The sequence below is a fragment of the Schistocerca cancellata genome, chromosome 4, assembly GCF_023864275.1.
Source record: "Schistocerca cancellata isolate TAMUIC-IGC-003103 chromosome 4, iqSchCanc2.1, whole genome shotgun sequence".
NCBI classification, from domain to species: Eukaryota; Metazoa; Arthropoda; class Insecta; order Orthoptera; family Acrididae; genus Schistocerca; species Schistocerca cancellata.
This window is the reverse complement of record NC_064629.1, coordinates 301,503,155-301,517,677: the sequence shown is the minus strand read 5'-3', so window position 1 is coordinate 301,517,677 and position 14,523 is coordinate 301,503,155. Positions and strand designations below refer to the sequence as shown.

At 37.7% G+C, this 14,523-nt stretch overlaps 1 protein-coding gene across 2 annotated transcripts in view; it reads right to left on the bottom strand.

The window, feature by feature from the left end:
• LOC126183295 (GTPase-activating protein and VPS9 domain-containing protein 1) overlaps positions 1–11,312 on the bottom strand; it is a 303,063-nt gene extending 291,751 nt beyond the window's left edge. For both annotated transcript variants that reach the window (XM_049925134.1, XM_049925135.1), the window contains exon 1: positions 11,096–11,312. In XM_049925134.1, coding sequence (XP_049781091.1) covers positions 11,096–11,106 — 11 coding nt within the window. In that variant the 5' untranslated portion in view covers positions 11,107–11,312. The remainder of the gene's footprint in view (positions 1–11,095) is intronic.
• Between the last annotated feature and the right edge of the window lie 3,211 nt (positions 11,313–14,523).

Below are 14,523 nucleotides of genomic sequence, written 5' to 3'. Positions count from 1 at the left end.
CTCTGGCCCCCTTGCTGTGTAACTGAGCCCAAGAGTGACATCACAGGGCACCAGTACAGAGGAAGGTTGTAGGCACTTTTGAAATTAAAGTTCACACTTATGCATCACAATGGGCAGAAAATGATAGGGTGTCAAAAAAGTAACTCCCCTTTTGCACAGCGTAATTTACTGTTCATATATATATATATATATATATATATATATATATATATATATATATATATGCTTATATATATGCTTATGCTATATATATATATATATATATATATGCTTATAATCAATTCAAAGGTTTTGTTTGCCACAGCACTCAAATTAACTAAGTTAGTACTTGAAATGCTTCTCTGTAAAAATGATAAATTATGTTATCATTGTATTTAATGAGCAATGTATTTTAATAGTGTGACCATGTGTGCCACAATAACGTAGAAAATCACTAAACCTGTCTTGAACAGAGCTTGGTGTCTGAATATGATCATTTTGAGCTAGGAATGATATCTTTGTCAGATAAACAGATAAAATGTGTACGATGAACTTTCTACTCTAGAATATCAATACAGTCTCCATACTCATCCTCAGAGACTAATGTGACCAACTAAATATAATGAAACCGAGATGGCAACAGTTTGGTTGGGAGTTGCCATGAAGGGACCTACATTTTGTACATAATCCAGGGCACCTATAGATGTTAATAGTGGCATACTACGTAAATGAATGATTAAACTTTCCATGTAATAGAACCTGAAATTGCCTTTTAAACTAACAAATGTACACAATGAAATACATTACTATCATGTAAATTTCAATTCCCACAAAATACATAATCAAAAATAGCCTACTTGTAGTGTCAGGACAATGTAGCCATGTGTGTTTTTGGGTCATTTTGATAGTCTGTTTGCTCTAAACAAGAATATTGACAAAGTTTGCCTATGATTTCAATATTTTCTTATGTACTTGTTGACTGACCTCTACCTCAACTATACGGCAAGTACCGGGTGGTTATAATTAAAATTTCCCTAGTTATCACGTTATAACACAGAAACTAATTACCGTACGAGTACCAAACTTGGTAGCATTAATGTTCAGAGTATGGGATGCATGATTTCCATGTGTCACAGTGCCACTGTCCAGTTCCAACTATGGTAGCCAGGTGCCGTGATCAGTCATTGTGATGCATAGTCTCACACAACTGACCACTCGCGGTGCACATGTTGATGTGTCAACATGAGCTTGGGCAAAAGGAGCTGGGCATTATTGGCGAAGCTCTATTATCACAGCAACAATAATGTTACAGCTGCACTTCAAGAATATCGCCGGCTGAAAGTATTACAGAAGGGTCTTCTTTCTCCACCGTGTGGAGCATGATTAAGTTAGTTCGAATCAACTGGAGAACTGGACATTGCTCTAGGCTAAGACCAACAACCGGTTGCACCACAGGTGGTTGATTAAATCACTTGCTACGGCAGGCAATGCTGCACATAATTCGCGATCATCAGGCAGTGTGCATGCTGTACCATGACAGTTGAACATCCCCTGGTCCACTGTACAGAAGGCGCTTCAAAACCATTGTCAAATGGTATCCATACAAGATCCATATCGTACAGCACCTTGCACCCCAGGATGCACAACAACATGTTGACTTCGCTCTCTACTTTCATGCAAGGACTGAAGTTCACAAGGGCCTGGACCACCCTATGGGGATCTTTACCTCAAGTCACTGTGCATTAAGCTCCTCTGTATAGCAAACGTGCCACCATATGGTGTGGCTGCACGGTTACGTTCATCATTAGCCCATTCTTTATTGGACAAGTTGACGCTCAAGGGCCAAAGACGTGAAGTGTGACCAGCCAGCGTTACTGCGATATGCTTTGCCAGAATGTCATATTGGCCCTACAGGAGAGAGATGCATTGAACTCAACCGTTTTCATGCAAGATGGGGGCCCATCGCATATCATTCGCGAAGTTCACCTGCTTCTCTGAAACACATGTGGAGATGACCAAATTATCAGATGATCGTTTCCAAATGTGTAGCCGACACAATCACCTGCTCTCACTCCATGTGATTTCTGGTTGTAGGGCTACCTGAATGACAGGGTTTATCAGGGGAATATTCACACATGAGCTGGTCTGAAGTGCAGCATATCAAGAGAGGTAGCCAGTATACCTACGGACATTCTTCATTCTGCCATGTAGAATGCAATCCTGCGGTTTCAGGCTCTTCTAGACACTGATGGGCGCCATATTGAGTCCCCCCCCCCCTCCCCCTGAAAAAAAAGCAATAATGGTACCGACACGAAATAGTATATGTACCACAGCAGCACACTGAAAGTGTTTCAATTGAATTGATTCTGCATTATTTCTCTTCCCAATGCCCATGACATTAATGCTATGAATTTTGGAACTCTTACAGTAACTAGTTTCCGTGTTATAAGATGTTAAATAGGGAAAGTTTAACTATAACCACCCGGCAGTTAACATTATTTCTCCTGTTTGCAAAAAATAGAAGGTCAACAATGGCTGATAGTATGTTAATGTATTGTTTGACTACAAATATTGGTGGATACTGACAGACAGTATAGATCCAAAATAATTCAACTTTTTTTTAAATTGCGATTAATACCACTGGCACCACGTGGAAAATTAAAAGTTTGTGTGGCTAATGCATAGGTTGCTTGCTCACACAGGTCAGAAGGCATCAGAGAAATGAACAATTTCACAATTTTTCAGATACTTTACATAGCATTCATGTATTCAGTGAGTTTAACTCATTTCTGCAACTCTGCTGTCACATATATAGTTTACAAGGTTGTGAAATTTTGTAAGAAAATTTTATGATGTTAATTATTACTTATTACATGTCAAATGTAAAGCTATGCTGCAGTTTACTGGCCATTTCAGGGCTTCTCTGTTGTATCCTTTTAATAAAATCATCATATCATTGGACTATTTGCAAGTTTTGTCAGTGAAACTTTAACAGTTTTATACTCAGTAGATAATAATTCATTAACATGCATAGTATGTCTATTAGGCTAGTTGATTGTTGGTGCACGTTGTATGGTCAGTGTTCCAGGTCACTCGGTCCACAAAGACATTTGTGTTTTTATTAATACATGTTTGTCACTGTAATGAGTGCCTTTTATATATTTACATCATACTTAATCCAAACTTTATGTACTATTTATTCTGATAGATCAGAATATTATGACCATCCATCTCTCATTAGTTTTTAGACCATTTTGGTGTGCTAAGCAGCTGGCATTTACCATTTGTCGTGAACAACATTCTTTAGATCTTTGGTGCACTGACTGAGGTACAACACATCATAAACATCACACAGTTTTGTAGAATACGGAAATATAGATTATTAATTCTAAACCAGTGCTTGAAGTCTTGCTAAATGTGTTTTATAGTGTTTATACTTGGAGGGCAGATTTTAAACTAAAATTTTTCCTCTTGTTCATATTCCACTACAGTCCTCCACTCTGAACATAACATTAATCAGCACAGCAACTGTCAGTGTCAAAGGGAGAATGAAAGGCATTAAACACACTTTTAGTGCAGTCATTTCTACAAAAGTACAAAAAAAAAAAAAAAAATCAATGCAGAAATGCAGTTTGCTCTACTAACACTGGAGACTGCTACAAGTTGGGGACATGAGACGTTTGCACATGTGATTACGAAATGCAAGATACAGTCCCACATACACTCAACCTCTATGAAATTAGGTGACATGGTTGACCAAAGATGGGATTTTTATCAAATTTAGTTGTAAATTAAAATTACAAGAAAATATTTAGTTTTGTAAATGGCCAGCATGTGTCCACAGTTTCACAGAGAATATGGATGTTATTCTTGAGCCTACTGACATATTTCACATCGTGGCAAGTTTTCACAAATATAGTCCACAGAACATGCAGAACAACTGAACTAACCCACAACTTCATGCAGGGTCTTACTTGGTACACTCTGTGTTTATTGCATAATGGTACCCTACACATTCCAAAAAAATGACAGCAAAAGGGGGCACAGAATCTCAGTGATATGTATACTTTGGTGTTGAACACACAGATTCAATTAACAGACAACAGTGGAGTCACAATTCAAAGCTGCTCACCCATACCCATGAGCAACTGAATCTTCTCCCCTGATGCATTTACAATCTCCTATCTCCTTTCTTCTAATGATGCAGGAACTTCTGAGGGTGTGAACTCACCAAGACAATAAACAGTGGTGAAGCATAAAGATTATGAGACTTAACATCCACATACAAATCATGGACATAATTTAAAACAGATTACAAGTCATATAAATTGCTTTCTATTACTGTAACCCACATGTTAACAGTATACCTAGTCTAAGGTAATTTCAAGGAGCTGGCATACACATTTACGTTGAAATCAGTTGCTTTCTTTATGAACTATGAAGTACCCATTCAGATGACAGCACTTCAGAGCAATGATCTATGGTGTCCCTCACACTGCAGAAGGTATTGCCTGTGTGATTCATCTAGAGCGAATTTACATCAGTGTTTATACTTCAGTGCAATCTATACTTTTAACATCCACTTCAAAATTCTACAGGATGTTCAGTCCGAAGTTTTACACATAATCTTCACAATTTATTTTTGTTTTTTTCTTTCAGCTGTCTGGCCTGGATCTTACTGATGTTATACTACTCTCATTCCAATATTTTAATGGGTTACTAAAAGTAACTTAATGTTAATAGCAAATTATGAAGTTTTGTGATCATTTATTTATATTAATAGTTAGCTACTTGCATGTTTCATGAGCAGTTCTCAGCACTCAGATTTTCCTGATAGTTTATGAAATACCCCAATTCAATTTTGCACTTTCTCAATTGTCCGCATTGACATCCGGTGGTTTCTTTCATCCCAAATGTACCTTCATTGGAAACTACACTGTTCCAGACTATTTTTGACTATTCTACCAAGCTGATGCATTCATAAGATTTTAAACTGAAGCCTTCCTCCTTCATCAATGCACACTTCATAACATTATAAAACAACAAACACAGGCATTTGGTTATGTTATGAACATACTATGATGTCAGTAACATAAAGTCAAAGGAGCTGACAACCAAAAATTTTGAACTTGTTTTATACAAGTAAATATTAGTCTAGGTTCACTTTTCAAGTGGCTGTCTGGCTGTTAAGTCAGCCATGTCTCTCAAATGTGTCATGTGTGCACTACATATCAGAGGCTGTGACCCATCTAGCTGACTGAATGTGGGGAGTAGACATTTTTTCAGATTATAGTAGAGTCACTGAAACAAGATCCCTTACAGGAGCAATTGGATTATTGCAGCTGCTTAGTGTGTCTGTCTCAATCAATCTGTCATAGCTCTCTAGATAACTACTGTTTTCAACTGCAGCTGTTTGTGCTTCACAGACGAAAGTTGGGAACACAGCTGCCAGCTATCAGGGATCGTCTTTTGCCAATTCTACTATAGGAGACATTCCGACCAGTCCAAATAACGATAGCTGTAGGGGACCCAGAAGTGTAAGTGTAAGATCCAAAGAAATGTCTCCATACTTGATCTAATACCTACAAATAGACCTGAACACTCTGAGGATGTCCACAGAGCAGCTGGTATCAGTGAGCATGAGCCAGCTGTAACAACAATGATTACCAAAGTACAAAATCCAATTAAAACAAGTAGAAGGATTTATATTGTCAGACTAGATAGAGAGTCAGTAGTGTCTTATCCTATTAAGGAACCTGAAACATTTAACTCTGGAGAGGCGCGTGTATACCAACTATGGCTCAGTTTTAGAATAGTTGACCATGCACTCAATAGATGTGTACCTAGAAGAAAAGTTCTTGACGGAAAGAGCCACCATGGTACAAAGTCACTGTAAAGGAACTGATAAAGAAACAGAGACAACTGCATAGGACGCGTAAGACAAAGCACAGGGCTTGCGATAGGGAGAATCTGAATCAAATGCAATTGTCAGTCAAGAGAGCAATGTATGAAGCCTTCAACAACTACCACAGCAAAATATCACTGGAGGTTCTCTCACAAAAACCAAATAAATTCTGGTCATATGTAAAGACTGTTGGTCGTACCGAAGTTAGGGCCATGGTACTTGTGGAAGAGACAGGAATGAAACAGAGTATCAAAGCAAAAGCAGAAATACTGAAATCTTGCTTCTAAAATGTTCCTTTACAAATGATAATCCAGGCAAATTGCCCCACTTTATTTATTTATTTTGTTATTTTTTTTTTTTTTTTTTTTTTTTTTTTTTTTTTTTTTTAACACAGCAAAGATGACTGATATAGATATTAGTTTCAGTGTTGTTGTGGAACCGGTGAAATCATTAAAACTGAACAGAGTTACAGCACCCAATGTAATCCTTATCAGATTCTATACTGAATTTGTGGCTGAGTTAGACCCTTTTAATTATAACCAACTGTCAATTCCTTGATCAAAACACAGTGCCCACTAATGGAAGACAGCACAGGTCACACCCATCCACAACAAGGGTATCAGAAGTGATCCATAAAATTACTGTCCAGTAACTTTGACATTATGTGTTGTGAAATCTCTGAGCATGTTCTCAGCTTAAATATAATGACCCCCTCCATAACAACCAGCATGGATTCTGAAAATGTTGATCACATGAAAATCAACCTGCAATTTCCTCACGACATTCTGAAAGCCATGGATCACGGAAGATCAAGTACATGCAGTATTTCTCAATTGCCAAAAGGCATTTAACTCAGTATTGCTTCTATGCTGATTATCAAAAGTACAATCATTTAGGGTGTCAAGCAAAATTTGTGACCAGACTGAGGATATTTTTTTAAGGGAGGACACAGCAAGTTATCTTGGATGGAGAGTGATCAACAAATGTAGAAATAATTTCAGGTGTACCCCAGGGAAGTGTATTGGCATCCTTGGTGTCTGTGTAGCATATAAATGACTTGCAGACATCAGCACTACCCCACACTTTTCACAGATGACATGAAACTGACTGAAAAAAGCTGTACAAATACATAAAGGAAAATGCAATCAGTCTACAAAGGAAACTACTTAAAAATCACTCATGCAACAGCATTAACAGTGTAACACTTCACACAGTCACTTTGTTTAAATATGTAGGCATTATGTTACAAAGCGATATGAAATGGAACGAGCATGTGAGAACTGTGGTAGAGAAGGCAAATGGTTGACTTCAGTATACTCGGAGAATTTTAGGGAAGTGTGGTATATCTGTAAATGAGACCACATATAGGATGCTGGTGCACTCTATTCTTGTGTACTGCTCAAATGTTTGGGATCCGTACCAGGACAGATTGAAGGAGGACACTGAAGCAATTCAGAGGTGGACTCCTAGATTTGTTACCAGTAGATTCAAACAATATTGAAGTGTTACGAAGATGCTTCGGAAACTCAAATGGGTATCACAGGAGGGAAGGTGATTTTCTTTTCGAGGAACACTACTGAGAAAATTTAGAGAACCAGCATCTGGAGCTGACTGCTGAATGATTCTATTGCCGCCAACATGCATTGCGTGTAAGGACCATGAAGGTTCTCATATAGAGGCATACAGGCATATTCTCCTCTCCTCCTTCTATTTGCAAGTGGATCAGGAAAGAAAATGACTAGTAGCATGATACAGGGTACACACTATCAAGCACCGTACAGTATCTTGCGGAGTATCTATGTAGGCATAGAAGAAGGTGCAACCAATCCTGGAATCCTGCTGAACTACGTGCAAAAAGGACTAAAAGGGAACCAATCTATCAATGAGAACTTTTAACATTGCAGTGTGTCAGCAATCATGAATAATTTAATGATCATAAAGAATCCACCTTGATTGCAAATTGAAACCGAATGTTTACCTAGGTTTTGGCGCGGATAACCACACCTTCTTCAGAACACACTAAAACTACAAACTGCCTAAAGAGGCATGATCCAACATTAATTATAGCTATTGACATGGTACACACATACTGTTTATTTTACATTTTATGCGAGTCTTTTGCCCTTCTGGGCATTCTGTATTAATGTTGGACCATGCCTCTTTAGGCAATTTGTAGTTTTAGTGTGTTTTGAAGGAGGTGTGGTTATCCACGCCGAAACCTAGGTAAATATCAAGTTTCAATTTGCAATCGAGGCGGATTCTTTATAATCATTCAATCTATCAATCCTGTAGGGATTGTGAGGATAAGATTAAATTATTTACAGTGAACACAGAGGCATCTGAACAGTTATTTTTCCTGCACCCTGACAGTGAGTGCAATGGGAAGAAACTCTAAACCTGGTACAATGGGTTGTAACCTCTGCCATTCACTTCACAGTGGTTTGCAGAGTAGATACATTATAGTGACCTGAGTCCCTAGAAGACTGCAGTAGCTACCTCACATTTGGTCATTTTTGTTGTGTACTGTTATATAAAATGGTTGGCATTAATTTACAAATTATGGGCTAATACACCTCATCTCTGCCTCAAAAATAAACTTTATCCCACAAATAACAGCTGTACAGATCCAAAGATAAAGAGTGAAAGCACTAACAAATGGTTATGTTTACTTTAGTATTTACTGTAATGTTTAACATGCTATGAAGATCAAAAACACTTTTATTTTGTATAAACTACACACTTCTTTACTTTGTTTCACAAAACTATTTTTGCACGACCACGGTTTCGAGTTTGAAGCTCATTTTCCGATGCCCAAATAGAAAATGGGCTTACAAGTGGAACCTATGTTTTATGAAAACTTTGTGACCTAGAACCTAGTTGTACAAAAATAAAGTACAATGCAAAAACACCTTTCATTTAGTTGCACAATATACACTGTGACACCATGAACCCACAGTTGCATCAGTTAAAATGGAACATCTATACTCACTAATTTTGTTGAAGAGAAGTACGAGAAGTAAACAAAATATCTACTGACTGCCCACTTGCAACCAAGCACCCATACATAAATTTTAATCAACAGCTTTTAACAGACTTACAAGTGACACGTTCCATATCATTCAGTGACCATATGAATTAGTACTTGTCACATACATAACACAAACGTAGATATCTGTTCTGCTTGTAGCTGTTACATGTTCTTTAACCTGAATTATTTAACTGAAATTGTGAAAATAAATTAAAAATTAGACTTTTAATATCTTTTCAATACATTATATTGGTTAGCCTGAACTGACAACTTTCCCACAGTGGAAAAATTACATTCTGATTCTTTGCTTCTATAGCTCTCCATGGCCTCAGTAAAATGAATGAAACCATGCGAAAAATTTTTCATTATAATCATTCAGCTGTATTTCTGAAAAAAAAGTAAAACTTTGCTACAACAATAACTCAAGGACATTTATTTTCCTTGTAACAGCTACTTCCTAATCCAGCCTTCAGCAGTGTATTCCAGGCAAAATACAAGTATCTAGAAACTTTACACTGCTGAAGAATTTCAAATATAAACAATGAAGAAAAGAGATGTACAGTAAGTTTTAATTAAATTTAGCGGAGGTGTAGACTGTCATAATGTAAGATGATGCACTGTATTTCCACCTCGACCAAGGGCACTTTTAACAATGGCCAAAACACTCGTTCATCATTTTATGGTATAAACAGTCTGTAACCCAGAAGGATTTTAGGAACAAAAGACGCACTAGTCACCAGTTATGTTAAGATGTTTGGTAGCAGCAGATATTAAATGATTCTTTACTTCCATCCAGGAACTAAACTGCTCTAGTAGTTGTTTGTGCAATTTAACTAGGTATATGTTAATAAGCTCTTAATACCACAGTGGACAGTTTCTATCTAGTCTCTTTTTAAAAGGGTAGAAGCTCACATTTACTTTCAATTCCAGATTTATTTATTTAATCCAGTCTTGTGTTTTATATAAGGCATTTTATTTATATTTTACACGAGCTCATTGTACTATGTCTCTGCAAGAACTGTCAGAAAACTGCATGAAAAACTTACACATTTCCATACTTGTCTAATAACTTACTAAATGTGTAAGACAATGGTTGATTAATATTACTACCACGTACAATATCTCAGTAGTGATATTACACACACTGGTCTATGTTAGTTTTACAGCAGGATACCCGAAAGTTTAAATTGAAGGCTATTCAGTCTCACTGACCATACACAAATCTTTTGTAGCCACAAAGACATATGTACAAACAATACAATTTTAGAACTGCATAAATGAGAACATCAACTTTGGTGTCAGTACACAAATTTGGTTATACCTATAGCTTCACATAAATACTGCTGCAGAAAAAAAAGAAAACCTCTGATTAAAGATTGTGGAGCCGCTGATATTTCTGTATACAAAACTCTGCCTACAATGAATTATGTAGAGGATTTGCTTTCATTTTGTTACACAGACCTGCTGATACATACAAGTTGTTTCTATGAATTGTTCCATAAACTTTCATCTTGTTGATGAGTGTATTCACGAAATTTCTGTGTATTGAAATGCTATTTTATGTGCAGAGGTATAATAGTGTTACTCTTTTGCTCTGCGTGTTTACAAAAATTTAACAGCAACCGACTATGAATTCATAATACATCCATCGTTGACACGTAATAACTAACATGCAAACCTATGACAGGGCATTCTGATCTGATGAGGGCGGTTCTTCTTTCCCTACAAATGAAACTTCAAATGATCCGACAGAAACATCACATTCGATTTGTTTATATTTCAAATCCTGTGTTAGGTCCTTAAACAGAACAAAACAGTTACCAATACAAAACAGTCATAAAAGATTTTTTTCTTCCACATTCTGGCAATGATATATGGAAGTAACGGGAAAACAATGTGGTAAATGCATATAAATTAACGTGGAACACTGAGTTAACGCGTCTTTTGTTACAATTCATAACCACACATTTCTGTCATCACATCGTAACCTTCGGAAAATCGCCTGTTTTCGATCAGCTCAAGATATTTATACATAAGCTGTTCCTTAACCGACAGTGGCTTTAAACACAGAACAATTCGAATGTCACAAACATAACTGACAACGTTTCTAGAACTCTACTTCGCTGGTAAAAGTATTTGTCTAATATGAAAACAATACGACTCGGAGACAACTCGGTACTTACTCATACAGCATATAAATTGACGCTGGGTGTACTAGGCCACAGCACCTTCATAACACGATTCATAACACCGTCACTCAGACATTCACACAAACACGCAAATATTTACACAAAACCCGACCACTACAACGCAATGCAATGCGAACAACTTCTTTGATTCGCCATTTTGATTTCAGCAACTGTATTGAAAAGCGTTAGCAAACGACGTGCTGGGGTAAACTGACGTATCGACACGCAGATCACATGTACTTTTAAATTCCAACAAATTCCTGGGGAGTTCTAGAGTTTCTATCAATAGAAACTCTTCCGATGTTACCCAACAACTTAAAGAACTGATTATCTATAAATTCAATAGTGGCGATGAGGGGATCTAAATCTCAAACTTCCGCTTCATTCGGGCTAAATTGCGGCAGATCAATGTTAATATTACTGTCCTCAAAAATTTAGAGCATATCGTATCTGTTAGTTTGTGACTCCTACCCAATTAAAATCTACCTGGTCGAAATACTCTTTTTTTTTTCTTGTTAGCACATCCAAATAAGCATTTTACGGTAGTTGCTTTCCCTTTAGCGTACAGCATTAACGTACATAGTTTCCTTGAACTCTCCGATTTGTTCCGAATGAGAAATTATGATAGTTTCATGGCAATCCACATCGTTAATTCTTAGACGTGCTTCACAGGGTTGATATATATCAGGATTGACGGACATCGAAAAAGTTCAGAGAAAGGCAGCTCGTTTTGCATTACCGGGAAACAGGGGAGAGTGTGTCACTGATATGATACCCAAAGTGTGGTGGAAATAATAGAAACAAAGGCGTTTTTCGTTGAGGTGAGAGCTTTTCACGATATTTCAGTCCCCAATTATCTTCACCGAATCCGAAAATATTTTATTGACACCCAACTGCATACGAAGGAATGATCATTGTAATAAAACAGTAGAAAGCAGAGCTCGCATGAAAATATTTAAATGTTGGTTTCTCCCGTGCGCTGCTGGATAGTAGAAAGATAATGTGAATGAACCCTCTGCCAGGCACCTGAGTGTGAATTGCAGACAGTCATGTAAATGTAATGTAGATTTATGCTCACCTACAATAATTTCTATATTGTGTATGTTTTTTTTATTCTTCCTGAAACATAAAGTTAAAGCGGGAGAGAAAGTACCCTTAGTTTAGATCACGCTCCATCTAACACTCTCTCCGATTAGAGGGAGTGTTTTTAACAGATGAAACTACTAAAGTATCGTGCCGGTACTTCTGATCAACTTTGTTTTAATAGGTAAGTAATTGTGTGATCAGTGGTGTGGTACTGTGAAAATTGTTTCTTCCTTACTCTTGTCGCAACATATATGGATTTGGAATGAGACACAGAGTGCAGCACAATGTTCCAAAGATAGTAGTGCGCACTAATATAAAAATACATGTGAAGCATATGCAAGATAGCAAAAAACTGGCATATATTTCTCTGCCGTTCTACTGTCGAACAGCGCGCGGGAGAAACGAACACCTAAATCTTTCCATGCGAGCTCTGCCTTCTCTTGTTTCATTACGATGATAATCGTTCCTATGTAGGTTTCTAACAGGGTCAACTGTAACTTTTCATGGCTACTTACAAGTCGCCATTTAGTCTTCCAAAATTATATAAATACTCCAGTCCCCCAGGTCTAGCCCCCTCCCCCCTTACTCACGTAAATTTTACGTAGTTGAGTCTATTTCAGATACTAAAGTATGTTTCGAACCTAAAAAAAAACAGCTCAGGATTTTTTTACGATCTAACGGCAGTTGGACAGAATGTTGCACAATATCCCTCAGGAGGACATCCAACAACCCTGTCAATAAATGCCAAGCCCAATAGCTGTTGTCATAAGGGCTAGAGGTGCCCCAACACGTTACTGACCTGCTCAGTTTGCGAAGCTCTCTCCCTTGAATTAATCATCCAAATTTTCTGAAGTTGTTATCATTTGTTCGTCTGCACAAGTACACATCTACCGGTATCCGTTCCATTCGGATAATTCCCTTGTGATATGTAGTTTCTTTCTCTCAGAGAAAAATGCAATGATCTCTTCAAAGAAATAACTCGTCAAAAAGTAACAGATAAATTTGTAGAGTACTTCATATCACCAGACCACCATTACATTGAACCATGGACCTTGCACGCATCGACGTGACAGCTATACCATCGGTGCAACCACAACGTGGGAGGGGGAGGTGGGGGAGGGGGTATCTGTGAAGAGGCCAGACAAACATATGGTTTCTGAATAGGGGCAGCTGTCTGTATAGTAGTTTTAAAGACAACAATCTTCGTGATTGACTGACCCTACCTTGTATGGGCGTCTGCAGAATTTTTTCTGGGAGGGGGGGGGGGGGGGGGGGGGAGGAGACTCTAAAACTGCTATTTTTTAAAATATTGATTTGAACAGTTTCGTGATGTGTCATGTTACAAGAACTAAACTCTATAGGTGCTACAATTGACTTAATGAGAGGCTTAGCAGAATCACAGGAAATAACTTCTAGAAGTGTAAGAGAAAGATGCTGTAATGCAAAAAGAACTCTGTACTCCTGATTCCTGGGGTTGGAAGAGGAGGAGCAAGTATCCCCCATGGCCCCTCCCCCCCCCCCCCCCCCCATGTGGACGCCTATAGTGCCTTGTAGCATTAGCCAATATGGCCTTGCTGTGTTTGTACTGGAAACTACAGCTCTTATTTTTCCTGAAGGTCAGCAGAGTTACTATATGGTTACATGGTGATGGCATACTCTTAGGTAAAACATTCTGGAGGTGAAACTGTCTCCCATTAGCACTCCAGGTTGGGAATACTCAGAAGGATGTCAGCTCCAGGATAAACAAAACTGGCGTTCTATGGGAAACAGTTTGGAAGGTTAGATACATTAGTTGCATATATAGGAAAGATAATTTAAAAAGTGTCAGGAAGAGTAACACTTCTGGTCAGGGGAGTACAGGGTTATAAATACTAAATCAAATAGGGATAATGTAGGAGTACGTCTAATAATGAATAATAAAATAGGAATGCGGATTGGCTACCTTGAACAACATAGTGAATACATTATTGTTGCCATGATAGGTATGGATCCAACTCCCACCACAGCAGTACAAGTTTCTTTGGCAACTAACACCGCAAATTATGAAAAGTTGATAGAACATGTGATGAGATAAAATTCATTATTCAGATAGTTAAGAGAGCCGAAAATTTAATTGTGATAGATGATCAACATTCAATTGCAGGAAATGGAAGAGAGAGAAAAGTAGCAGGAGTACGTGGGCTAAGGGAAAAGAATGAAAGAGGATACATACCTGGCAGGATTTAGCACAGCGCATATGATTGAATGTTTATGTAAAAATTTTGTAATCACGGAAGAGAGTTGGAGACACTGGAAGGTTTCAGATTGCTTGGATGATGGAAAGACAGAGCTTTCGA